Source organism: Chionomys nivalis, chromosome 21, assembly GCF_950005125.1.
Source record: "Chionomys nivalis chromosome 21, mChiNiv1.1, whole genome shotgun sequence".
Taxonomy (NCBI): domain Eukaryota; kingdom Metazoa; phylum Chordata; class Mammalia; order Rodentia; family Cricetidae; genus Chionomys; species Chionomys nivalis.
Window position 1 is genome coordinate 7,798,592 of NC_080106.1, and position 24,426 is coordinate 7,823,017.

The following is a 24,426-nucleotide window of genomic DNA, read 5'->3' on the forward strand; positions in this document are numbered from 1 at the left end:
AATATAGCAGAGCCAAAAGAACCATCCACCGACTGGAGGCAGCCACAGAGACCATGCTCTGGCACACAGCCATCATTAAGGCCAAAGGAATGAAGGAGAGAAATGGTCTGAGACAACAGGCTTTGGAATTCTTGTGCATGACTCTACTTATCTACTTATCCCCACTGAAGTATTTTAACATAAAGAGTACAATAAACCCACAAGAAAACAGAACACAGCAAGACTTCGATTTCTGATAGAGGGTCTAATCTAGGTAAGAGAAACAGCAGGCCTGGGGCACGTAGGAATGAGGCTCTAGGCCTCACCAGTCTCCAAAGTCACCTCAGAGACAAGTAGAACATCTTTCCAGCAAAGGGAAACAGCCGAGATAAAAGGTCCTCCAGGTCTTAAGGCAACAAGCTCATCAAGTCACTAGAGGGGAAAACCATTTTTAAAACCCTCTCTACAGGCCTATGTACCTCAGCCAGTTCCTCTTGCCTTAGGGCCTAAAGCTTAGGCAATAATTACCGATATTGTAAGAAGACCTGCCTTGCAAAGCAAAAAGCTGATATTTACCACCAAGCAGTGATACTAAACAAGAACTCAGGTAAGAGAACTGAAGTAAACCCTAGTATAGTCTAATCAGCCTAAGGGAAAATGTACTCATGAAACAATCTACTGGACGAAAGGACAAATACACTCATAGACTACAATTCTGATTGTGGGTCTTTTTTTTTTTTAAATAGTTTTCGAGACAGGGTTTCACTGTATAGTTCTGGCTGTCCTGGAACTCGCTCTGTAGACCGGGCTGTCCTTGAACTCAGAGATTCGCATGCCTCTGCCTCCAGAGTGCTGGCATTAAAGGCCTGGGCCGCCACTGCACGGCCAGACACAGGCTCTTGAGGATGACGTGGGAGCATAGCATGGATTTTTTTTTCCCAAGATAGGATCTCACTCTGTAGCCCAGGTGGGCCTCAAACTCACAAAGATCCACCTGCCTCTGTCTTCTGCACCAAGCAAAATAGAAAGATTAATTGAAGCTCTCTCCTGGAATGAGAAAAGGGATTAGAAAGAAAGATGCAAAGATTCACGTAGCCTACCCAAAATGTGTGTCACACATGACAGGAATCCCTAAAAGAATAAAACCGTGGGAATAAATTCTCTATTAAATTCTCTAATGACTCAAGAGAATTTCCCAGGCTCAAGGACACACCTACTGAGCACACCTGTGAACTGTAAGGATGTCCTTAAAATCGTCCAGGGAGGAAAGAGTTACCAGAAAGGAAGAACTTGGCAGAGTCCCTGCGGACTGAAGAAAGGCAGGACTGAAACACTGTGTCCTGAGCTAACTAGGCGTGCAGGGAAGACATCAGGACCTACCTGAGTGGGCCTTAAGATTGACTGACCCAGATTAGAACAGGACAAAGCGGAGGTGGAAGAAGGCCGAATATTTAACACTATCTTCGAGAGGTTACCGGGAGCAGAAACACAAAGGCCACTACGAACAACAGGAAAAAGGCTGTGCGGGACAGGGACGTGACGCTAGGTGGGGAAGAGAGCTCCGGTATCAGCCCCGATGTAAACAGAGTGCAGAGCAGAGGCGGATGAGCCAACGAGGGCCAAGCCATCCTCCCGGGGCAGGGAGCCAAGAGCTACCGGGAGATGCGGCCGCTGGAGGCGGCAGGGCGGTGCGCAGGGCCCGGGAGCACCGCGCGCAGCTCTGCACGGACCGACTGGGGTGGCCGAGCGCGGGAGAGCGCGTCCGCGCGCCGAAGCCGCGACAGGGCCGCCGGGTGCGGGTCTGGGCGGTGCCGAGGCTCTGGAGCCGAACGCTCCCGGCGCCCCGCACGCCCAGCCCGGAGCCCGGAGCCCGCAGCTCGGGCGGGTGGAGGCGCAGAGGCGGCGCACGGACATCCCGCGGCCCGCTGGCCCCCACCCGGCTAGGCGTGCGGCCCGCGGCCGTTGGCGACGGTTGGCGGCGGGGCGGGGCGGGGGCGGACGGAGATCTCGCTCTCGCTCTCGCTCTCGCCCCGCGGGAAGGGGGAGTGGAGGCGCGACCGGCTGCGGGAGCTGCAATTACCGTGTGGGCTGCGGAATTCTCGTGGTGTTTGTCGGGGAGATGCGATAATGGCGTCCGTCCTCGCGAGAGAAGCAGCCGCTCTGCGCAGGCGCGGCGAGCACCTCCCCGCTCCCTGCGCCCCGCCCTCAGCGCAGGCTCCCTAGGCTCGGGGCTCGAGGGAGGAGCCAGGCAGACAAGGGGCGGAGCCTGCTCTGGGCGCCTCTAGCGCGCGCTTTCACCGACGGACTCCGGTGAACATGCGCAGTTGTCCTCCCGTGGGCCGAGAGTTGACTCCCAAGGCCCTTAATTCCCTTATCGCGCCCGTGATTTTTGCTAAAGCGGTAAATTCTCCCGTGAGAAATCTGAGAAATGTACGTCCTTTCTGAGGGGGAGTGAATAGATGCTAATGCTGTTCGATGACTACAAATCCCAGGATAGGCTTGTGTGGCGCGATGTATTTTGGGACAGGTAGTCTCCGCAGTTATGATTTGCCTGCTGGGATTTGTAGTTCATCCGGATTCTGGCAGCCGCGTCCCTTCCCTGCCCTGAGGGCTGCTGGGACTTGTAGTGACAGCTGCTCAGATAGCCTGTGCGTCTCAAAACCGGTCCTATCTACTCGCGCTGAGGATCGGTCTCAGACGTTCCGGGCTCGTTTAGTGACGTTGTCGCAAAAATGATCCTACTCCGGTGTGGGCAAGCGGGACATTGTCGCGGTGATAGAGATTATATGTGACATGCTTATGTATCCTTTAATAGGAGCTTCTGCGGCATTGATGTGCACTTGCTCCCAGAAATGCCATTACTGGCTGTCTCTGCACTTGGTTTCTCATTCACGTTCCTCTCCGGGCTCGCTCCTTCCGCATGTTCGCAGTGAGCAACCCTCCAAACAAGGATCCGGGAGCTATTTTCACTTGGAAAGAAAAATTTGACCTTAAGTCTCCTGCCCCCTTCCCCTGGTGAAAGTCATGACTCAGTGACTCACTGCAGCCACCAGTTGGGCGACCCTACTGAGTTAACACCCTTCTAGACCACTGCGCTCTGTCCGGGTGCTGGTCCTGGGCTACTTTGCCTCACAAAGTCTTGAAGACCTCGACCAGGAACTGTGCTGTTAAAACGAGACTTGTCATTTACCGAGAAGAGAATGAAGTCCAAAGAGACTGAGAAATAAATTGCTGGAGGTGGCGGCTGGAGCCAGGAGGGCAGGCTTTGGGCGTCTTACCATTTTAAGTTGCTCCGCATCCATGTAGAAAGGAAGTTGGCAGCCTAGACTACATAGCAAATTCCAGGACAGCCACATCTTGCCGCGGCGGTCGGGTGGGGTGTGGGGTTGAGGAATGTGTAGAAAAGTCTTCTGGGAGCAGGCGCCATCACCACGGACAGCGTCTCTGTGCTGTGAGCCTCTTGTAAGACTTCCTTCTGGTGACCTCGGGCCCCTGGGACTGCAGGACGCAGCCTACTTGATGAAGGCCACCCTAGCTAGCACACAAGGCAGATATGTCCCATAGACACCTCACAGTCATATGTAGCCTCCTGCAACAACCTGTTTGCTCAAACTACCTCATGAAATTTGTTTGCACCCAGTCTTAGCCAAAAGGTGAAAGAGCCACAGGAAAGCTGCAAGGCTCACACCCTGGACTCCAATAAAGCCCTTAGCCTGTAGGGTCCTTTCCTTTTCTCCCATCCAACTATCCGACCTCCAGACACAGTGTATCCCCACGACCTATACAAAAGTCTCTTTACACGTGGTATCCCAATCATTTTGCAAAGTGGTCTCCAACTTAAAGATCTGAGATTCCAGCTGACCCAGACTCCAGGGAAACAGTAATTTAGCCCCAAGGAACCAAGAGGAGCTTGGGCTGAGACTCCTGGAGGAACTGCCTACTCCCAACCTACTCCAGCCAGCTTAACCCTTTAACTGCGAGAATTCTGAGCATGAACACTTGACTGCGTGGAAAACATAAAGTAACGGTGACATCGTTCACAGTATGTTCGCCTGGGCACCCTCATTTTCTCCCTTTCACCCATGCCTTTAGCTTTACGTTCTTTGCCATCCCAAGACTTCAAATGCACACAGTGATGAGTGGGCGGTGATGAGCAGGCAGTGGTAACAACTAGCCAGCTACTGGGGTGAATAAGGAGCCTCATGTCTTAAAATTAGGTCACAATCAGAGATTAAGCTAATTAGAGCAAGATTGCGGAACCAATCACACTTGAGTGTGTGAAGTGTGTGTGTGTGTGTGTGTACACACGCATGAGTGTTCATGAGTATTTGTGATATCCATGCCCCTCGGCAATCACCCATCTTGTTTCTTTAAGACTGGGTATATCGATGGAGCTTGCAGGGTAGGCTTGCCTGACTGCCTAGTGAGCCCAGTGGTCCACTTGTCTCCGCCTCCCCAGCTCTGGAATCACAAGCCTACCCACCATGCCTGGCTGTTATACCTGGGTTCTGGGGCTCACGTTTAGCTTCTCATGATTGCAGGGTGTGCTCTTCACCAACTGTGTCATTTCCCCAATTCTCTTTTCTTTCAATGTCCTGGATTTTACATTAAGTTTGTTTATTCTGTGTGTATGCTGAGGGGCTTGTCCGAGTACCATGGCACCTCGTGGAAATGAGAGAGGACAAGTTGGAAGTCAATTCTCTCCTTCTGCCATCTGGGTCCCAGGGATCAAACTCAGGTGGTCAAATAGATAGCCCCTTTTTTAAATATTTATTTATTTATTACATATACAATGGTCTGTCTGTGTGTATGCCTGCAGGGCACAAGAGGATACCAGACCTCATTACAGATGGTTGTGAGCCACCATGTGGTTGCTGGGAATTGAACTCAGGACCTTTGGAAGAGCAGGCAATGCTCTTAACTGCTGAGCCATCTCCCAGCCCAGATAGCTCCTTTTTTTTTTTTTTTTTTTTTTTTTTTTTTTGGTTTTTCGAGACAGGGTTTCTCTGTGGTTTTGGAGCCTGTCCTGGAACTAGCTCTTGTAGACCAGGCTGGTCTCGAACTCACAGAGATCCACCTGCCTCTGCCTCCCAAGTGCTGGGATTAAAGGCGTGCGCCACCACCGCCCGGCCAGATAGCTCCTTTTTTGAGACAAAGTTTTGTTCTGGAACCCAGGCTGTAGCTAGCTGAGAGGTTGGGTGACAGGCCCTTCTGTGTGCCCCAGGCAGCCGCTGCATTCCTCGTGTGTGTCCCAGACCTTCAACAGCAGCCTAGTGACCACATGTACCTGAAGACCTTCTGCTTGGCTGCACTCTTAGCTGTACCTTCTTTTCAGTTCAGTCTCGGTGTTGATGTGGGATGGGCTCAAAATCCTTGGCATCCTGGTCCAGCCTCTTGCCAGCTAGGAGGCACTCCTGACCCAGGTCACTACTCCAAGCAGTTCCCCACATCTACAGAAAAGAAACAGAAATGCCACTGTGTAGAATTCAGCTTAAAATAAAAGGAATTTATTTGTGCCAGCAGGATGGCTCACCTAGTAAAGGTGATTGACACCAAACCTAATGCCCCCAGGATCTGCATGGTGGAAGGAGAGAACTGACTTCCACAAATTATCCTCTGACCTCCACTTGTGTCTGGGTAAGCATATGCATGAAATAAATAAGATTAATTTAAAGTTTCATTCCATTTTGAAAATGAACATATTGATTATATGACTGAATGTAAATAAAATTAATAAAGGCAAAAATTAAAAACAATATAAAATAAAAAGCACAATTCTGTTCCTCTTCTCCTCTCTCTGTCTCTCTGTGTGTCCCTTTATCTTCCTCCTCTCTCTCCTCTCTCCCATTCCTGAGCCCACAGCCCACTCACACTTCATCCCAATCATCCAGGTTTTGTAGATCTAAGACCTGAAGTCTGTGATGTGAGACTTCCCCAGACTCTCCCAGACTCGAAGCCTAACAACAGTAACGATGACATTTCCTCCATGCCTTCCTGTCCCTGTGGCCCCTTTAAGAAAGGCTGCTCCAGGCAGCATGGCCAGGGCCACCAAATACACTGTGTCCCTATGTGAACCCTTCATGCATGAAAGGGACACTGTTGGTGTTGGTGGCAAACCTCTGGGTAGAGTCCAGGGTCTCACCCGCTACACGGCATCCTACTTCAGGAACTATATGTGGATCAGGTGGGGTCTATGCTGTGGGTCCAGGGCATCTCCAGCCGCCTCCGCAATGAGATCACCCACTCGCAGCCCCCACTCAGCCACTGTGGCTCCACCCTCCTTAAGCTCTTGAACCTGCCCTCTTCTTCCACCTATGTGACAGTTCTGTGTCTGAGCAACATGTCCCCAGAACAGGGTCAACACCACAGGGAACGGGGACTTCACCCTTGCCCATCCCTCACATCCTTCCTGGTGCTCTCGGGGAATCCATGTCAAGTTTAACTCTCTGGCAGGCTTGCCCAGCTGTTTATCAGTGACCTGAGTGGCCTGTTCCCAGCCAAGGCCACTGGTCCCCAGCCTTCCACTCCTGACCTGGGACAGGCAAGAGTTGAAATTTAACCACTAGGTTCAGAGGTTTTGATGAGTTTCTAAAATAAAAAAAAAAAAAAAAGAGGTGCACCCCACTCCACATTGGCCCTGATCAAACAAGAGTGGACAGTGGGGAACTGACACACTATGCTCAGAGCCACGAGGCTGGGGAGAGGCCCCCATAAGCCCTTAGCCATCCTCAGGCATATGGGGCCTCTCCATGCCGTGAGGCCACAGCTCCGGTGCTTCCGGCATTCCTGTGCAGAGAAATGCAGCAGCTGTGCCCGTAAGTAGACCCTTAGGCTCTCCCAGGTGTGGGTTAATGTCAGCGCAGTTCTTAGGGTGGCTTTAAGAGGGAACACGGCCCAAAGCTGACTGGCTTCCGTCCTGATTTGTACGGTGTCTCTGGTCTCTGGTGGCCCTGAGTGAGGCACTTCAGTTCGAGGTAAAAGAGAAGGAGAGGCGTGCTCCAAGCCTCCACTGGGCCTAAGGCACCTCCTGTAAAATGTGTGTCCTGACTCAACACTCAGCTGCCTGGCCTAAAGACTTCAGGCTTCTGCGTTTGGAAGGGCCAGGCCCCAGCCCTAGGTGTAGTCAACAGGTGACTTTGAAGAGGTCACAGCTTTACTAAATGCCCTGCCTCCCTAGGCCTCTGTTTCCTCATCCACAGGACAGGCAAGATGGATGCTGTCTCCAGCATCTGGCAAGAAGCCAGTGTGGAAGCCTGGTGCACGCAGGTTCTGCTGTTCATTCTAGGGTACCCGGCACTGCACAGCTCTGTCTGCAAGCCCCAAGGCAACCAAAGAAGCACCTAGGCCTCTAAGCCTGCTCCTGCCAAGCAGGAGCTCAGGCCTGGAAGGATGGCAAAGAGCCTGGGTGATGAACGTCATCCCCCGGTGGTCCCAGCACAGTGTCCAGACTCTGGAGGCAGGAGCTACACAGAGATGCAGGGAGTAAGAAGTCCAAGCCGCCCTCCATAAATCAGCTATTGTGACCCACGTGTCATACCCCCACCCAAGAGGATCTAGGGTGAGAACCCTGTCACCCCCTCTCCTTTCCTATCCTTTCAGGCACTCCTTTTTTAAAAAAATTTTTTTATGGTTTATTTAACTTTAGTTTATGTGCATTGGTGTGAAGGTGTCAGATCCCCTGGAACTGGATTTTCAGACGGTTGTGAGCTGCCATGTGGGTGCTGGGAATTGACCCTGGGTCCTCTGGAAGAGCAGTCCGTGCTCTTAACCGCTGAGCCATCTCTCCAGTCCCACAGGCACTCCTTAAGGGTCCCCAGGTGTGTAGTACCTTCTGAGACCCTGTTGGAGACAGAAAATCCAGCCCTGACGAGACTCCCTGTAAGGCCAGCCACACTGGAGGGGTCCATGCACTTAGATTGCCACACAACCTGCACCAGGGTCGTGGCCTGGACCCTCTTTATAGTCTAGCACCTTCCAAGACCAGGTGCAAATAGGGAAGGATTTCCCATATCCACGGAGCAAGGAGGGTGGGAATGGCTGCGATCTCAGCTAAGGGTCTGTCTCGTGACTCTCTTCCACTCCGACTGTGAGGATATGTTAACGGGAACATATTCTGAGTCTCCTGTGGATGATCACAACCGCTCTAATTCCAAGATGGCTGTAGTCATGTCACACCCAGAGGAACTTACACAGCTGTCACAGAAGGGCGAGAGAAGTTGTTAAAGGGCAGACCATTGTTTCCGGTCAGCAAGCCCAGGTCCTGTTCTACCCGGACACACACTGTGGGCAAAACAAAGTCATTGTTTCCGGTCAGCAAGCCCAGGTCCTGTTCTACCCGGACACACACTGTGGGCAAGCAGCTTTTGTGGTGCTGGAAGCCTGGGCCCTGAGAGTCCAAAGCCTGGGGGTAAGACTGGCGGAGCCAGAGGCTCACAGCTCCACCGTCTGAGAGCCGAGGGCCCACTGCCCTGGGTTTTATAAAGCGGTCTTCTGGCTCCAGGCTCATGGCTCTGAGCTTTAACCCCAGCACTGGGCAGCTGCTGAGGTCCTTGGCTCTAACAGCTGTGAGAAGCAACAGGCAGTTGTTGCTAGTGTTACTATTCCAGAATGTGCCTGGGGGAGGGGGGCGGATCTTCAACCTGGGGCAGAAGTTAGTGATACAGCTGTCATGTCTACAGGGTCTGAAGTTTGGCCCTTAAGGTTTAACAGCTCCCTGGAAGTCATCTGGTGACAGCGGTCGGCAGGTTCTCATCTTCCATCTTCATAAGGTCCAATGTCACCACTGCTGTGCCCCCCACCCTGCCACTCTCTGGAACTCTTCAGCTGTCTTCTCAGTGCTTCTGTGTATGATTGTACGCATGCGTACATATCAATACTGCTGCCCCCAACAACTGCCTCTTCTGTCTCCTCTTCCTGTTACCTGCTCAGCCCAAAGACAAGGTCCTTGAGAGAAGCCTACTCCACCCCACCCTACCCTACTCCACCCCTGAGACAAGGTTTCACTGTGTAGCCCTAGCTGTCCTGATACTCACTCCATAAACCAGCCTGGCCTCTCACTCAGAGATCTGCCTGCCTCTGCTTTTTAAGAGATGGAATTAATAATATAATTAATAATATTTCAGCCAGGATTGTGACTCCCCTGTTAGGGCCTGATTCTGTAGCAGCAGCCTGGACTCAGGCCGTAGTCTCACCATGTTGGCAGGAATTCTGTGCCTGCAGGCACTGGCTCTGTTGCTGCCGCTAAAGGTAGCTTTAACTAAATCTCTACTGTTCTGTTTATAAATAAAACTCAAGACTCAAAGGCTGGGCTGAAAACCTGCTAACTTAGAGAGGCTGAGGAGCAACTAACTAGCCTTCTCTCCTGGCTGGTGTCTCCCAAAAAGCATGTCCTTCTGCTCTGCCAAAATAAATAAATAAAAATTTTAAAAAGCCACTCCAAATCCCTCCCCATTATTTCCAGTGAGTCTCATCTCCTCCAGGTGCTCTCTGAGACTCAGTGGTTACTTTCTGCCAACTAGTTGCTGACTTAGCCTAACCCAAGGTTAATTTTATTTAATTAAAGTAAATGCTAACTCACGGTTCACAGTGTAATTGAATATCCCCAACACTATGTAGACCAGGCCGGCCTCAAACTCACAGAGATCTACCTGCCTCTGCCTCCAAGGGTTGGAATTAAGGTGAGGTCCAGCAGGCCAGAGCATGAGGCCAACTTTACCTAGCACGAGCCTCATCTTGCTCTGAGAGGTGGTCCTATCTATGAGGCTAATGTGAGTATTTGAGACTCATTTCATATTCAGGAGGCATGGACACTTTGGATGCACCAATGAGCAGCTCCCCCCTCACGTCCAATGAGCAGCTCCTCTTCATGTCCAGCAGATGCTCTGCTCAGTACAAATGTTTCCCTCTTGGTGATCTCATTTACACAGCCCAGCAAACGGATCCGAAAATATCCACGCTTCTCACACCTTGAGTTTCTGAGTCAGGGAAGCCTGAGACGCCAGGCTGGAAGAGAGCTCTGCTAGGGCCTTTGGACACGCCTGCATGCGGTTTCAATTGAGCCTTCTGCAACTGTCTTAAACACCCATTGCCCAGTGGGAAAATCAAAGGCATGGTTTGTGACATGTAAATTCTTGAGTCTCTCTTACCCCAGATGTGGTCGAGGTCCCTGCCGCTCCAAGGCCCTCTTAATAGAGCACAGGTATCCCAGGCTTGGGGAACCAGCTGGCCTCATGCTCCCAGAGATCCCCTTGCCTCTGCCTCCTGAGTGCTGGAATAAAAGCTGTGGGTCCCCATGGTTCCCTACTGGGTCTTTTTCTCAGAGCTGGGTCCTGATGCTTCATGCCTGCCCTACTGACTCTCAGTGAAGGTATCCTCTCTGCCTCCAGGGCACCCCCTCCGGACTGGTCCTGTCTCCTCACTGGGAGGCACCCGGCAGTCTCCCATCAACATTCAATGGAGGGACAGTGTGTATGACCCACAGTTGACACCGCTTAGGGTCTCCTATGATGCAACATCCTGCAGGTACCTCTGGAACACCGGTTACTTCTTCCAGGTGGAGTTTGACGATTCCTCTGAGGAGTCAGGTGAGCCTGGGCTGGGATTTAGGGGCTGGGGTCCAAGCAGTCAACCTGTGAACCTGAAATGTTCCCCTAGACGGGTGCACCTGAATACCTGGTCCCCCACTGATGCCTTTGTTCATTGAGGTATAGAACCATTGGGAGATGGGGCCTTTCTGGAGGAAGTAGGTCACTGGGGCAAATCTTAGGGCCATATATTATCCTCAATCCTTCCCTTTTCTCTCCTTACTCGTGTGTGTGTGTGTGTGTGTGTGTGTGTGCATAGAGAGGTCAGAGATCAACCCCAGGTGTCATCCTCAGGAGCTGTCCACCTTGATTTTTGAGACACAGGATCTCTCTCTGGCCTGAGACTCACCCACTAGCCTAGGACAGCTGGCCAGTGAGCCCCAGCTCTGTCTGTCGTCACCTCTCTAGCACTGGGGTTACATACGCAAGCACCAAGCACCGTGACTTGCTGTTTATGTGGGGATTAGGTCCCCAGGCTTGTGTAACTGAGTCGTCTCCCCAGCCCCTGGCTCCTTTCTCCGGTTTCTGCTCCTACCGTCACGGAGCTGCTCTGCCCTCCTTCCCCGACACAATGGACACATTTCCCCTCTGGAAACCGAGAGCCAGCATAAATCTGGACAAATCTTAAGTTGCTTCTGGGAGGTGCTGGGTCTCAGGAATCAACAAGTAACTAACACAGTGGCCATTCTTCTCTTCCATGAAGTCACAGACTCAGCAAAGAAGAACCTGGGCAGGGCTGGGAGGCGGTGCTCACCTAAGGGGGAGAAAGCATGTCGCCAGCAGTCACCTGAGTCTTGATGCCTTGAGAGGACAAAACCAGAAACAGAGTAGGGTCCCTTCCCATGCCAGGCTGAGGAAAAAGCAAACTAGTTAAGGCTGGTGAGGGCTGGGCAGGGGCATAAGAGCTACACTCTGCAGGTTTGCAGCTCTCCTTAGTCTGGCCATTGCACGCTGCACCTTCAAGTTCCAGGGAGCAGCATCTCTAGCGGTGGAGTCAGGAGAGCATCCTCAGTCACTCTGAGGGCCTGTCCCTCTCAGTCTCAGACCCCTGATTTCACCCTGCCCACAACTATACATACTCCCACCCCTCTTTAAGATGAAGGTCTGCAGTGGCTGAGATCAGCCTCACCTCTTGACTTTGACCTCTAGACCTTCCAGCTTCCACCTCCCCCATGCTAGAGTTCTGAGCCTTTCATCTCGGGTCTCTTTCCCAGTGAGCTGTTTGTTGTGTTAGTTCAAACCTCTTTTGGGGGGCTGGAGAGATGGCTCAGAGGTTAGGAGCACTGACTGCTCTTCCAGAGGTCCTGAGTTCAATTCCCAGCAACCACATGGTGGCTCACAGCCATCTAGAATGAGATCTGGTGCCCTCTTCTGGCATGCAAGCATACATGGAAGGAATGTTGTATACATAATAAATAAATCTAAAAAAAAAAAAAAAAACTTAAAAAAAAATACAAGGGCAAACCTCTTTTAGTTGCTCACTGCCTTAAGCAAAGAAGAGGGAACTTAGTTGACTCCAATTCAGAGAAGTCCAACAGGGTCCAGAGTGACAAATGCCTCCCTGGGTGGATTTCTTGGAGGTAACAAAATGAACTGCCTTGGTTCAGCGCCAGTTTCCAACCAAACGGCTGGAGAAGAGGGCTCTCTCAAATTCTGGCCACTGCCCAGTGTCCCACTGCTGGTCACCAAGCAGGGGTGACTCCCACTGGTATGTTGCCAATGTGAGGGTGACCCTGACCTGAAGCAAGATGTGCACAAGAGAAGGGAACATGGCCCCCCACAGGACCTCAGGGCATGGCTCCTGGAAGTGGGAAGGAGTCTAGAAAGCCAGCTCCTGAGAATCCTCACTCTCTTATCCCAGCTAACCTTAGCTCTTCCATGACTTGATTGCTCCAAGCCCCATGACCCTTCCACTTTGACCTCAGCCTGACCCCACCCCTGGCATCATCACCTTCCCCATATAAATCAAAGGGATGCTCCCTACCCTGCTGCAGACGGCAAGAATCATCTGAGTGTCACGCATCGTGTAGACTGGCAGCACATTCTTGGCTGACATCCACCCAGGCCGGTCTGCTCTTACTATGTGCCCCCTGTGGCTTCCCTGGCTGGGCTCAAGTTCCCACGTTCCTCATTCTCTTGTCTTCTTCATTCATCTCCATTGGAAATCAGGAAGAGAGGGTGGGAAACATCGGGAAGGGGGAAAGGGAGGAGGGAAGAGGGGATGGGGATGATCCCACAAAAAAGTTTCCAGTCAGAATCAGGAAATGACTCTTCCATTTAAAACAAAACAAAGCAAAACAAAATAGACAACACACAAAAACTGAGGGAAAAGGAGGGAAGACAGAGGCCTCTCCTGAGCAGACAGTTAAGTTGGGGGTGGGGGAGGCACATGGTCTGGAAGCCATTTTATGTAAAGTGTGATTCTCTGGGTCTCAGTTTCATGGTCAGTGCCAGCGACTGTGGTCACATACCCGCAGGGGGCACAGAACAGTTGCCCAGGGAGTCAAAGAAGGCACCAGGAACTGTTCCGGGAGGTAAGGGATGTGGTCTCTTATAGGTTGTCATTGAATCATGGAAGGTCTATGAATCATGGAAGCAGATAGACCCTGTGAATGGCTGAAGACCCCTGGACTAAAAAGGCCTTGCCAAGGGAGGTAACAGAGAGGCTGTAGGGAGAAAAGTTTGAAGACAGAGGGTGTGGGGGCGGGGTTGTCACACAGGACATAGCAACCAGGGAGCCAGCGCCCCATGGAAGCTTCCCGGTGGAGGGGAGCATGAGTTGGTGTTTAGAGCAGCAAGCTGGGCCTTGGGGAGCAGAAAGGGCAGAGTGTGCCCCCATCTACTTATCAGTCGGGGGTGTGAGAGGCCAATCAGCCCTCTGGTCAACCCTCTGCTGCTCTGTTACTGAAGCTGCACCCTGGCTCCATGGAACTGGAAGGAGGGATTGAAAATGAGGGCACCTGGAACCCCGCCAAAGGATTAAGCATTCAGTACAGGACTTCTTCGCCCGCTGCGGTTGCAGCCAAGTGCTGGCTTCATGCCCTCTGCTAGGCTGTCCAACAGAGGGAATGCCAAGATGCAGGAAGCAGACACTAGCCCTGAGCTCAAGGGGGCTTTCTCTGACCATAGAGAACTTGATCACTAAGACCCATTCAGTCAGTTCAAGCACCTATGTAACAGTGACACCCCAAATTGCTGACATGAACTGAGGTCACTCTGTTACGTCCTGGCCAGAAAGAAAACAACCGAGAGAGACGCTTCGGTTATCAGAATACGGAAACAGTGGACCTGGAAGAATTACATTTCCCCCCAGGAATTCACAGTGGAATGGAAAGGCTGAATCCTGGTGTTGGTCAGAGGACGACCTCACCTCCCTGGATGGTTCTGACAGCTGTGTGAGGCCCCATCTAGAGACTAAACTGAGACAGGAAAAGGTCGCTGATGGGTGGGACCACACCTTGACTAGGTCTGCTTAGTCGTACATACCCTTTACTTTGAATTTAACCCCAAATCTCCTGTTAGGACTCTAGGGATGGACTTGAGGGTAGTTTTGGACCTCTGTATTTCTTCCTCTTTCCAGTATGGCTACATTGAATAAGTCCCCTTTCTCTGCTTGTCACTATTACCTGTCTCTTTAAGAAAGATATTGGGATGAGAGACTGAGTCTAGCTTGTTGGGGCTGCCAGGATCCAAGCTTTGCCTGTAAAAGTTCCCATAACATCTCTATAGTCCACCAAGGCCTCTGATCCTCTAAGTAACAACTGATAGTTGTTGATGGAGACTGTGTGTTCATTTCCTGACTTCCCAGACCCAAATAATCACACAGAAGCTATATTAGTTACAACACTGCTTGGCCTATTAGCTCAGGCTTCTTATTAACTAACTCTTACATCTTAAATTAGCCCATTTCTATTAATCTGTTTATCACCACAAGGCTGTGGCTTATCGAATGAGTTCTTGTGCCCTCCTTCAGCAGTTACATGGCGTCTCTTTGACTTCGCCTACTCTCTCTATATTTATCTGAATTTGGATTTCCCACCTACCTTTACTCTACTAAGCCATTGACCAAAACAGTTTTATTCATCAACCAATAAAAGTAACACATACACAGAAGGACATCCCACATCAGATAGTCATCATTGTAGTTGCTTTTTTTTCCCCCTTTGGGGGCTTGCCACCCAGCTCCCAAATAAATACATGGAGACTTATTTAGTCTGGCTTATAAATGCCCAGCCTTGGCTTGGATTGTTCCTAGTTAGCTTTTCTTTTCTTTTTCTTTTCGTTTTTGTTGTTGTTGTTGTGTGGTTGGTTGGTTTTTGAGACAGGGTTTCTTTGTGTAACAGCCCTAGCTGTCCTGGAACTAGCTCTTATAGACCAGGCTGGCCTCGAATTCACAGAGATCTGCCTTCTGAGTGGATTAAAGGCATGCACTACCACCACCTGACTCTAGTTAGCTTTTCTAGCTGAAATTATCCCATTTCTCTTTAACTACAGTTTGCCTCTAGGCTTTTAACCTTTCTTTGTTCTATATAACTTTCTTTCCTTCTTACTCTGCAGCTGGCTGGGTAGCTGCCCCTGGCATCCTCATCTTCGTATCCTTTTCTCATCCCTCTCTTTCCTAGATTTCTTCTCCTATTTATTCTCTCTGCCCACCAGCCCCACCTAATTCTCTCCTGCCTAACTATCGGCTATTCAGCTCCTTACTCAACTGATCAGGTGTTTTAGCCAGGCAAAACAACACCAGGTTTACAGTGTATTACCAAATACAACATAAAAGAATGTTAACACATCTTTGCATCATTAAACAAATATTCCACAGCCTAAACAAACATAACACATCTTAAACTAATATTTCACTACATGTCACCAAAGCCAAGACACCCTAGGCAGCTTTATTCTTGAGAGCCCATGTCCGAGGGTGCTGCCCTTGGCCACCACAGACCAGGCTCCCGGCCACGTGTCTGGGAGTTTGAAGTTACAGATTTCACTTCTGTCCACCAGGGGTCACCAGTTGCACATCAGAGAAAGAGCCTGCCTGTTAGAATAAACTGAAAGGAAGCATGAAGCACCCAGATAAACCAAGGCTCCTACCTGGACAGGTGACCTGGAGACAGGGCAGTAAGAACAGCAATAAGAACTCCTTACTTATCTCTGTGAGCAGATTGGTGCTTACCCCAATTGTCATCAGAAAGGCTTCATCCAGCAACTGATGGAAACAGATGCAGAACTGTAGACAAACATTAGGTGGGGTTCAGGGAATCCAGACGAAGAGGAGTAGAAAGGATTGTGGGAGCCAGAGGGGTCAAGGACATCACAAGAAAACTCACAGAATCAACTAACCTGGGCTCATAGGGCCTCACAGAGACTGAACTGACAACCAGGGAGCCTGCATGGGACTGACCTAGGCCCTCTGCGGGTTACAGTTAGTTACAGTTACTGTTACAGTTGTGTAGCTTGGTCTGCTGTGGGACTCCTAGCAGTGGGAACAGGGACTGTTTCCCACTCGTTTACTGGCTTTTAGGACCCTACTCACCATACTGGGTCACCTTGCCCAGCCTCGTTACAGGGGAGGTGCTTAGTCTTACTGCAACTCAATATGCCATGTTGTATTGATACTCATAGGAGACCTGTGCTTTCCTAACCTAAACAGAAAGAGAGGAGGAGTGGAGGACGGACTGGTAGGAGAGGAGGGAGGGGAAACTGCAGCCGGAATGTAAAATAGACAAATAAATTTAGAGAGAGAGAGAGAGAGAGAGAGAGAGAGAGAGAGAAATCCTTGCTTGTATCGCTGGTCTCTGCAATGTCTTCTAACAGACCCAGATCCTAGCTAGGTGAGGGGCCTGCTGGGAGCATCTCCAGTAGAGAGCAGACTCCGGGGACCCCTGCGTCTGACCACTGGGGTGTGGATTGGTGAGCTCAAGATGCTACATGAAGTTGAGGAGAGAGAGTGCTTGGGGGGGCTCCCTTCTAATGTATGCTGGCTTCTTCCATCCTTTTTGCTTTGTCTCCTTCCTTGGTGTTTTGACTGGGACTCACTATGTAACCCAGGCCAGGCTCACACTCAAGATATCCCTCCACCTCAGCCTCCTGAGAACTGGGATTGCAGGTGTGTGCCACCATGCCTGGCTCTTAACGCATGTTATTCTGAAGCCATGTCTGCCGAAGTCTGTACAGGAAGGTCCTACCTTGGGAGAAATGGTGTCTCTTTCAGGTTCTGTGTTAATCCCAAAGATGGGAGGAGACAGACTATCAACCCAAATCATCATGGCCAAAGTAATTACAGCAAGTAATTAATTAAAGCGAGCTTTTTGATTCGTTTACACTGGCTGCCACCTCCTAAGGCAAGGTTCAAAAAGACAGCATTAGATATGAGAGAGACAAGGGGTTTTTTCTTTTTTTTTTATTGATTTTTTATTGAGCTCTACATTTTTCTCTGCTCCCTTCCCTGCATCTCCCTTCCCCTTCAACCCTCTCCCAAGGTCCCCATGCTCCCAATTTACTCAGGAAATTGTAGTAGGAGCTGCGGGCTCTGTTCCTGTTGCCCCAGCTCCTGGTAGCCTGGCTAGCTTATGCCCCGAAATAACAACACACAAACTGTATTCTTTTAAACACTGCTTGGCCCATTATATCTAGCCTCTTCTCGGCTAACTCTCACACCTGGACCAGCCCATTTCTAATAATGTGTGTAGCACCCCAAGGTGTGCTTACTGGGAAGATTCTAGCCTACATTCATCCTGGGTTGGAGCTTCATTGCATCTGCCCCAGAGAACAGAGCTATCGAGTCTGAGCTCACTTCCTCTTCCTCCCAGCATTCTGTTCTGTTTACTCCATCCACCTATGTTCTAACCTATGAGGGCCAAGCAGTTTATTTTTTAACCAATGACCTTCCTCCATCAGGAAATCTTGTCTTTTTCTACTTCCCATGTAGATTAGATTTATGTATGTCTCTCTTAGGGTCCTCATTGTTGTCTAGGTTCTCTGGAATTGTGATTTGTAGGATGGTTTTCTTTGCTTTATGTTTAAAAACCACTTATGAGTGAGTACATGTGATAATTGTCTTTCTGCGTCTGGGTTACCTCACTCAAAATGATGTTTTCTAGCTCTATCCATTTGCCTGCAAATTTCAAGATGTCGTTATTTTTTCTGCTGTGTAATACTCCATTGTTTAAATGTACCATATTTTCCTTATCCATTCTTTGGTCAAGGGGCATTTAGGTTGTTTCCAGGTTCTGGCTATGACAAACAAAGCTGCTATGATCATAGTTGAGCACATGTCCTCGTGGCAGGATTGAGCATCCTTTGGATATATACCCAAAAGTGGTATTACTGGGTCTTGAGAAAGGTTGTTTCCTAATTTTCTGAGAAATCAATCGCCACACTGACATCCAAAGGGGTTGTATCAGCTTGCATTCCCACCAGCAATGCAGGAGTGTTCCCTTTTCCCCACAACCTCTCCAGCATAAATTGTCATCAGTGTTTTTGATCTTGGCCATTCTTACAGGTGTAAGATGAAATCTCAGAGTTGTTTTGATTTGTATTTCTCTAATGACTGAACATTTCCTTAAGTGGAAAGACAAGGTTTTCATAGCTCAGGGGTAACAAGTTTCCAAATGGGGAGAAATAGGTGGGAGGAGCAGAACATAACAAGCAATGAGAATAAGGTAATCACAACCTAGGTGGCCATCTAACTTTTTTAAACAAAGTTGCAAGACGGTTACAAACAACTTTTGAAACAAAGACATGATTGCCATTCCTGGAACAGTCTGTTCAGAACCATTTGTAGTTAAGGTTACAGGTGAGGCATTGCTCACTGCTTGAGAAACAGAGGATTAATCATAAACTGGAGTGAACCTAGTTTGTCTTTACTATAAGATACTTTTTTAAAGTTTATTATTTCAAAATTACACACACACAACTCTAAATGTACTTATTTTTTATAGTATATACATTGGTGCTTTGCTTGCACGTCTGGATGAGGGTGTCAGATTCCCTGAACTGGAGTTATAGACAGTTGTGAGCTGCCATGTGGATGCTGGGAATTGAACCTAGTTCCTCTGGAAGAGCAGTCAGTGCTCCTAACCACTGAGCCATACTTTAAGCCTAAAATGGAGGCAGGCTGGTTCTTCAACTGTAACCTTGATTATAACATTATCATTACTGAGTAAGGTTCTTAGTAGTCACAGCAACAGTGAGTGGCTGTGGGGTGCCAAGTCCTTTGAGACACCAGGGACCTTGCCTTTGTTTGCGTTTGTTCTTTCCCCTGTTCCTGTAAGACAGGTCTTCTTCTTCTGCAAATGCCACCTATGAGATACAGAGAAGACACCTCAGTAAAACCACACTCAAGCTGATCTTAGCTTGGCCTGGTGTTCAAGTCTGGGTTCTGTGGGGCTCAGCACTGGCAACAGCGGTTAGCCAGCTGTGGCTTGCCCTCACTAGACAGGATCAGGAGCAGAGAAGCTTTGGCCTTGGTCTTCACAGGTTGGTAACTGGTTAAATTCGGAGGCGACACCAAACGTGCTACCGTGCTACCCTTCACAAGATCCTCTGCTGTTCCTGGTTCTGACTAACAAGAAGTTTCCCAAGCTTCTCTTATGCTAATTTTAAGCCCTAAAGCAGCTGCTGTTCCTGCCAAAAGCCCACTGTGTCCTGGGAAAAGACCTGAATTACAAATAGGTGGCTATTAATTAACAGCGACTGTTGTTACGGAGGCGGAGGCGAGGCGACCAGCCATGGCTGGGCACTCTGAGCCTTGAATGTCACTTGCTATTTTACTTGGAGAGTCTGACTCTGGCTGATGTAATCGCCCAATTTTATCTCTATTATCTCAGAAGTACCTGCTCTCAGAGAACACAGGGTGACAGGTAGTCAGGCCTCAGTGAACAAACGGTGCTACGGGCAGTCTGGGGGCTGAGACTGGCAAAAGGCTCTATTTCTCAAGACTCAGTTTGCCTCTTCTCTTAAATAAGTCACTGTGTTATCAGTATGAAAAGTCAGTTATACATTGGTTTTTTTTTTTTTTTTTGGTTTTTTTTTTTTTTTTTTTGGTTTTTCGAGACGGGGTTTCTCTGTAACTTTGGTGCCTGTCCTGGAACTAGCTCTTGTAGACCAGGCTGGTCTCGAACTCACAGAGATCCTCTGCCTCCCGAGTGCTGGGATTAAAGGCGTGCGCCACCACCGCCCGGCAGTTATACATTGTTTTATCTGATTCTTTAGCCTTCTCTCAAGTTCCTTACCTCCAAGGAAAGTAGCAGTGCTTGACTTTGAACTCTGCAACCAAAGTCAATTGCTGAAGTGTTTAACAGGATCTGGGGTCAAGAGGTCACCTGAAACACATGCTTTAACTCCTAAGTTTCTGGTTAGTTTTGTGTTATCTTGGCATAACCTAGAGTCCTTTTAGCAGAGAGAAACTCAATTGAGAAAACACCTTCACCAGATTGACCTGGTACATTTTCTTGAATGACGATGTGGGAGGGCCCAGCCCATTGTGGGCGTGGCCACACCCTGGACAGCTGGTCCTGGGTTCTATAAGAAAGCAGGTTGAACAAACCATGGAGAGTGAGCCAGTAAACAGCACTCCTCCAAGGCCTCTGCATCAGCTCCTGCCTCCGGGTTCCTCCCCTGTTTGAGTTCCTGTCCTGACTTCCTTCAGCGATAGGCTGTGATGCGGAAGTGGAATAAACCCTTTCCCCCCCTAAATCATTTATCATCGTGCTGTTCATCACAGTCACAGAAGCCTGAGACACCCCGTGTCCTCATCTCAATGGTGGCCTTCTAGCGCCTGTCCTGTAGAGTTGTCCCTTGGGAAATACCCAGTTCCCTACACAGTGTCCAGCCTATAGCTTGTTGTTCAGTCACCTCATGGTGTGGGCTAAGTGTTTACCACTGACAGCTAGAAGAGCTGGAGACCAGAAAACAAAATACCGGGGCATGGAGGTTTGGCCCGTGACACTTGTTCCCAGCTATCTTACCCCAGACACACAAGTGAATGACTACTGTCCTATTTCCTTGAAAGCTTCCTACATGCTGGACAGTATACCTCCCGTGGGACTCAATCCTTACTAGGACTCTACTCTTGAAGAGGGAAACCAAAGCTGGAAGGCACGAAGAGCTAGGCAGGCCAGGATCATCTCTGTAGAAGGGTTCCAGCTAGAGCCCATGTGCCTGCAGACCCAGACAGCAGAAAGAGCCGTGAAGGATGCCTTCCCGGTCCTGAAATAAGCACACTTGCCGCTTGGCTGTCAGGGCTAATTTTAGAAACACCGACGCAGTGAGAGTTTTCTGTTCCAACTTGAAAGACTGCTCCTCCGCGTGTGTGCACTTGTGAATGATGAGGCTGCACCATGGCCGCAGTGTACAGGATTCAAAAACGCTCCAAGCTCAGTCCCAGAGATCCCCAGATTTCTGGCCTCTCTCCCATGACTTTGCTTCCCTGGAGTCTCTCCTGCCCAGTGCAAGTCATGTGGTCATTTTCCTTTGCTAGGAGACATTGAAACCCCACTTGCTTTTTCACTGAGCCTCTTCGGCAGGCCACCAAGTACTCTCTCTTCAAACACCCTTGTCTTTTGTCCAGACAGGCTGTCACTGTGTAGCCCCGGCCAGCCTTGAACTCACCATGTATACCAGGCTGTCTTTGAATTCTTAGAGATCTCCCTGCCTCTGCCTCCAGAGTGCTGAGATTAAATGTGTGCACGACCATGTCTGGCCTTCCCTTATATACTTCAGCCTTTGGGATTGTTTTTCAGTGAGCTTGCTTCATCCCTAGTGCACAGTAGTCCCCATAGAACTAGCAAGGTCCTTGCTCAGATATAAATGATACCTCCTGGTTAGTATGAGAGAAGAGTCACCACTTCCTGTCCCAGAGGGTCCCCAGCACCTTGCTGCCCTTCATCAGGCCTCCCACCTTTGAGGGGCTGCCGTGTTTCACTGAAACAAACAGGACCTCCAATTCATAGGGGCTAATTTGCAAAGGGTCTTCTGATGTTGTCAGGGAGAGTGAGGAGTCAAAGCCTGGCCCCCGTTGGGCTAGGATGATCTTTAGACTTCATCTGTCAAAGGGCCATGATTGGAGTTCAGGTCCCTTCCTATCCTAATGGAGTCTGGGGTGACTTTCTTCTCCTCCAAGTCCAGGTGGGTACTCAAGGATGGTCCTGGAAGACAGGAACCTGGAGCCCCTTCCCTCTGCCTCTGACCGTATCCTGGTCATCCCTGCCCCCAGGAAGGGAGGGTGCGGGTGACTTCGCAACAAGGATTGTTGGTGCAGGCCTGGCAGACATGCAACTGCTCCTTCTTTGGCATAATCATCACCATTCTGGTGGAGACCCTAGCATGTCGTCACCCCTCCAGTGAAAGCTGCCCCTTTTGCATGTACCCCAAGAAAACCAAACAGAATCCTGGAATGTAAAACTCCACTGTAGATTTGCCTTAGCCTGAACCCTTTCATCTGCCGACCAGAACCTCAACACCCAGTGTGTAACTGGCATCCATTGGTCAGACTGTCACTCACTGGGGAGAAGACTGGTTCTGGGTATTAAAATTCCAGATATAATTCAGCAGTGAATGTGTTGTGTACATGTATGCACGTGTAGAAGTCCGAGAATAACTTCTCAAATCAGGTGTTGTTCCTCAGGAGTCATCTACCTTGCTTTCTGGTTTGGTTTGGTTTTTAGAGACAGGGTTTCTCTGTGTAATGGTCCTGGCTGTCTTGGAACTCACTTCGTAGACCGGACTGGCCTTGGACTCACAGAGTTCCACCTGCCTGTGCCTCCCGAGTGCTGGGATTAAAGGCGTGCACCACCACTACACCCTGCCCAGACTCGGATATATTTTTTTTAATATTTATTTATTATGTATACAATATTCTGTCTGTATGCCATTACAGATGGTTGTGAGCCACCATGTGGTTGCTGGGAATTGAACTCAGGACCTTTGGAAGAGCAGGCAGTGCTCTTAACCTCTGAGCCATCTCTCCAGCCCCCAGACTCGGATATTAAAGTGTTTGCAAAGCAAGCACTTTACTGACTGAACCATCTCTTTATTTCTTGGTCCTCATCTGTATATTTTTAAAAACTCTTGTTTTATGTGTATGGGGTTCTTGCCTACATATATGTCTATGCACCTTTTGTGAGCCTGGTGGCCATAGAGGCAGAAGAGGGCATCAGATCCCCCAAATATGGAGTTATGGATGGTTGTGAGCTGCTCTGTGGGTGCTGAGGATCGAACTCCTGGTCCTCTAGAAGAGCAGCCGGCGCTCTTCAGTGCTGAGCATCTCTGGAGTTAGGTGGTAACAGCACGAGCTTTCAAACTGGATGAGACTGATGACACTCTCAAGCGACCGTCTTGTTCTGGGGTAAGGAGATAGTAAGATGGTGCCAGCCCGGGGCCTGTCCAGACGCTGGCAGAAGCACAAGCTACCTCTGTCCTAGTGTGTGGTGTGATGCTACCTGTCGCAAGCTGTTTCCACAGAGAAAAGCAAGCACACTCCATCAGCGGGTGGCAGGCGGGGCTCAACGGCATCTTCCACCCAACTTGGCACTGTCCCTGTTTGCCATTCTGTGTTCTGGTCAGCCTTTGACACAGCCTAGAGCCACCTAGAAGGGATATCACTAGAAGGATCGCTCAGATGAGATTGGCCTGTGGTCCTGGCTGAGGGGGACGTCTTTGACGGCTACCTGATGTGGGGGGGTCCAGTCCATGTGGGTGGTCCCTTTTGCTGGGCAGATGGTCCCTCGCTATCTAAGAAAGCCACCTAAGCATGATCCCGAGAGGAAGCTAGGGGGCAGCGTTGCTCCATGATCTCTGCCCGGCAGCTGAATGGAAATATGTCACCAGCCGGAAGAAAGGTGATTAGACACCTGGAGCTTGTCAATTGGGTTCCCAGCCCTACACTGGACAGCAGTGACTTTGTCTCCGTCCAACCCCAGGACAGCAGAAAAGCAGACGCAATGACAGCCCCCTGTAATCCCAGAACTCAGGAGGTAGAGGTTAGAGGATCAGAAGTTCAAAGTCAGCCTCAGCTACACATGAAGTTCAGCGCCAGCCTGGGCTACATGAGCCCCTGCCTCAGAAGAAAAGAAGCTCTTGGAAATCATTGTAGGATTAGCACATCTCAGAAACCCCACCTGTGTCTATATGCGGCACAACCTGCAGGGACTCAAGATGCTTACTCTGCCATCCAGTGGCTGTGCTCAGACGCGGTCTTTGCTTATCCTAGAGTTTACTAGGCCCCTGCTGTGGTAGGCACCCTCTAGGGCCTAGGTAGCCAAACCCAGGCCAGGCCTCCTGTCTCGGTGGCCAATTCCGGGGTGTGTGTGTGTGGGGGGGGTTAAAATGTTTCTGTCGCCCTCCACCCTCTCCACGCCCCATTGCACTTGTGCGCGCAATGTTGAGCCCACACAAAGCCCAGGCACGAATGTCCCTTCTCTTGTTTCCAGGGATCAGCGGTGGGCCCCTGGGAAACCACTACAGGCTGAAGCAGTTTCACTTCCACTGGGGAGCAGCGAACGCGTGGGGCTCGGAGCACGTGGTGGATGGCCACGCCTACCCAGCTGAGGTTTGTAAATGCCAACCGCACACGCATAGGTGCTCTCTCTGTCAGGCCTACTACAGCGATCAGCACTCCCCCCTCCCACCCCACTCCACCACACACACACACACACACACACACACACACACACACACACACACACACACACACACAGTTCCAAGACCTAGAGGATTTCCAGAGACCTAAGGCTGCCTATGTGCCAATTAGAACAATAGAAGCAGCTGGAGCAGCTGAATCATGGCCGCCTTGTCCTGGGGTGGAGGGCAGGTGCGGCAGGTGTGGACAGAAGAGACGGGTTCTGAGAAGTCATGTAGCTCATTG

General features: G+C 50.0%; 2 protein-coding genes across 8 annotated transcripts in view; one reads left to right on the forward strand and one right to left on the reverse strand.

The window, feature by feature from the left end:
* Window positions 1–2,158, reverse strand: part of Banp (BTG3 associated nuclear protein) — a 78,527-nt gene extending 76,369 nt beyond the window's left edge. For all 7 annotated transcript variants that reach the window (XM_057753595.1, XM_057753592.1, XM_057753591.1 and 4 more), the window contains exon 1: window positions 2,060–2,158. The gene's annotated coding sequence lies outside the window, so the exon portion shown is untranslated. The remainder of the gene's footprint in view (window positions 1–2,059) is intronic.
* Window positions 2,159–6,655: 4,497 nt separating this feature from the next.
* Ca5a (carbonic anhydrase 5A) overlaps window positions 6,656–24,426 on the forward strand; it is a 28,938-nt gene continuing 11,167 nt past the window's right edge. Inside the window, exons 1-3 of the mRNA XM_057754186.1 lie at window positions 6,656–6,794; window positions 10,365–10,562; window positions 23,993–24,111. Of these exons, the coding sequence (XP_057610169.1) occupies window positions 6,656–6,794; window positions 10,365–10,562; window positions 23,993–24,111 (456 nt within the window). The remainder of the gene's footprint in view (window positions 6,795–10,364; window positions 10,563–23,992; window positions 24,112–24,426) is intronic.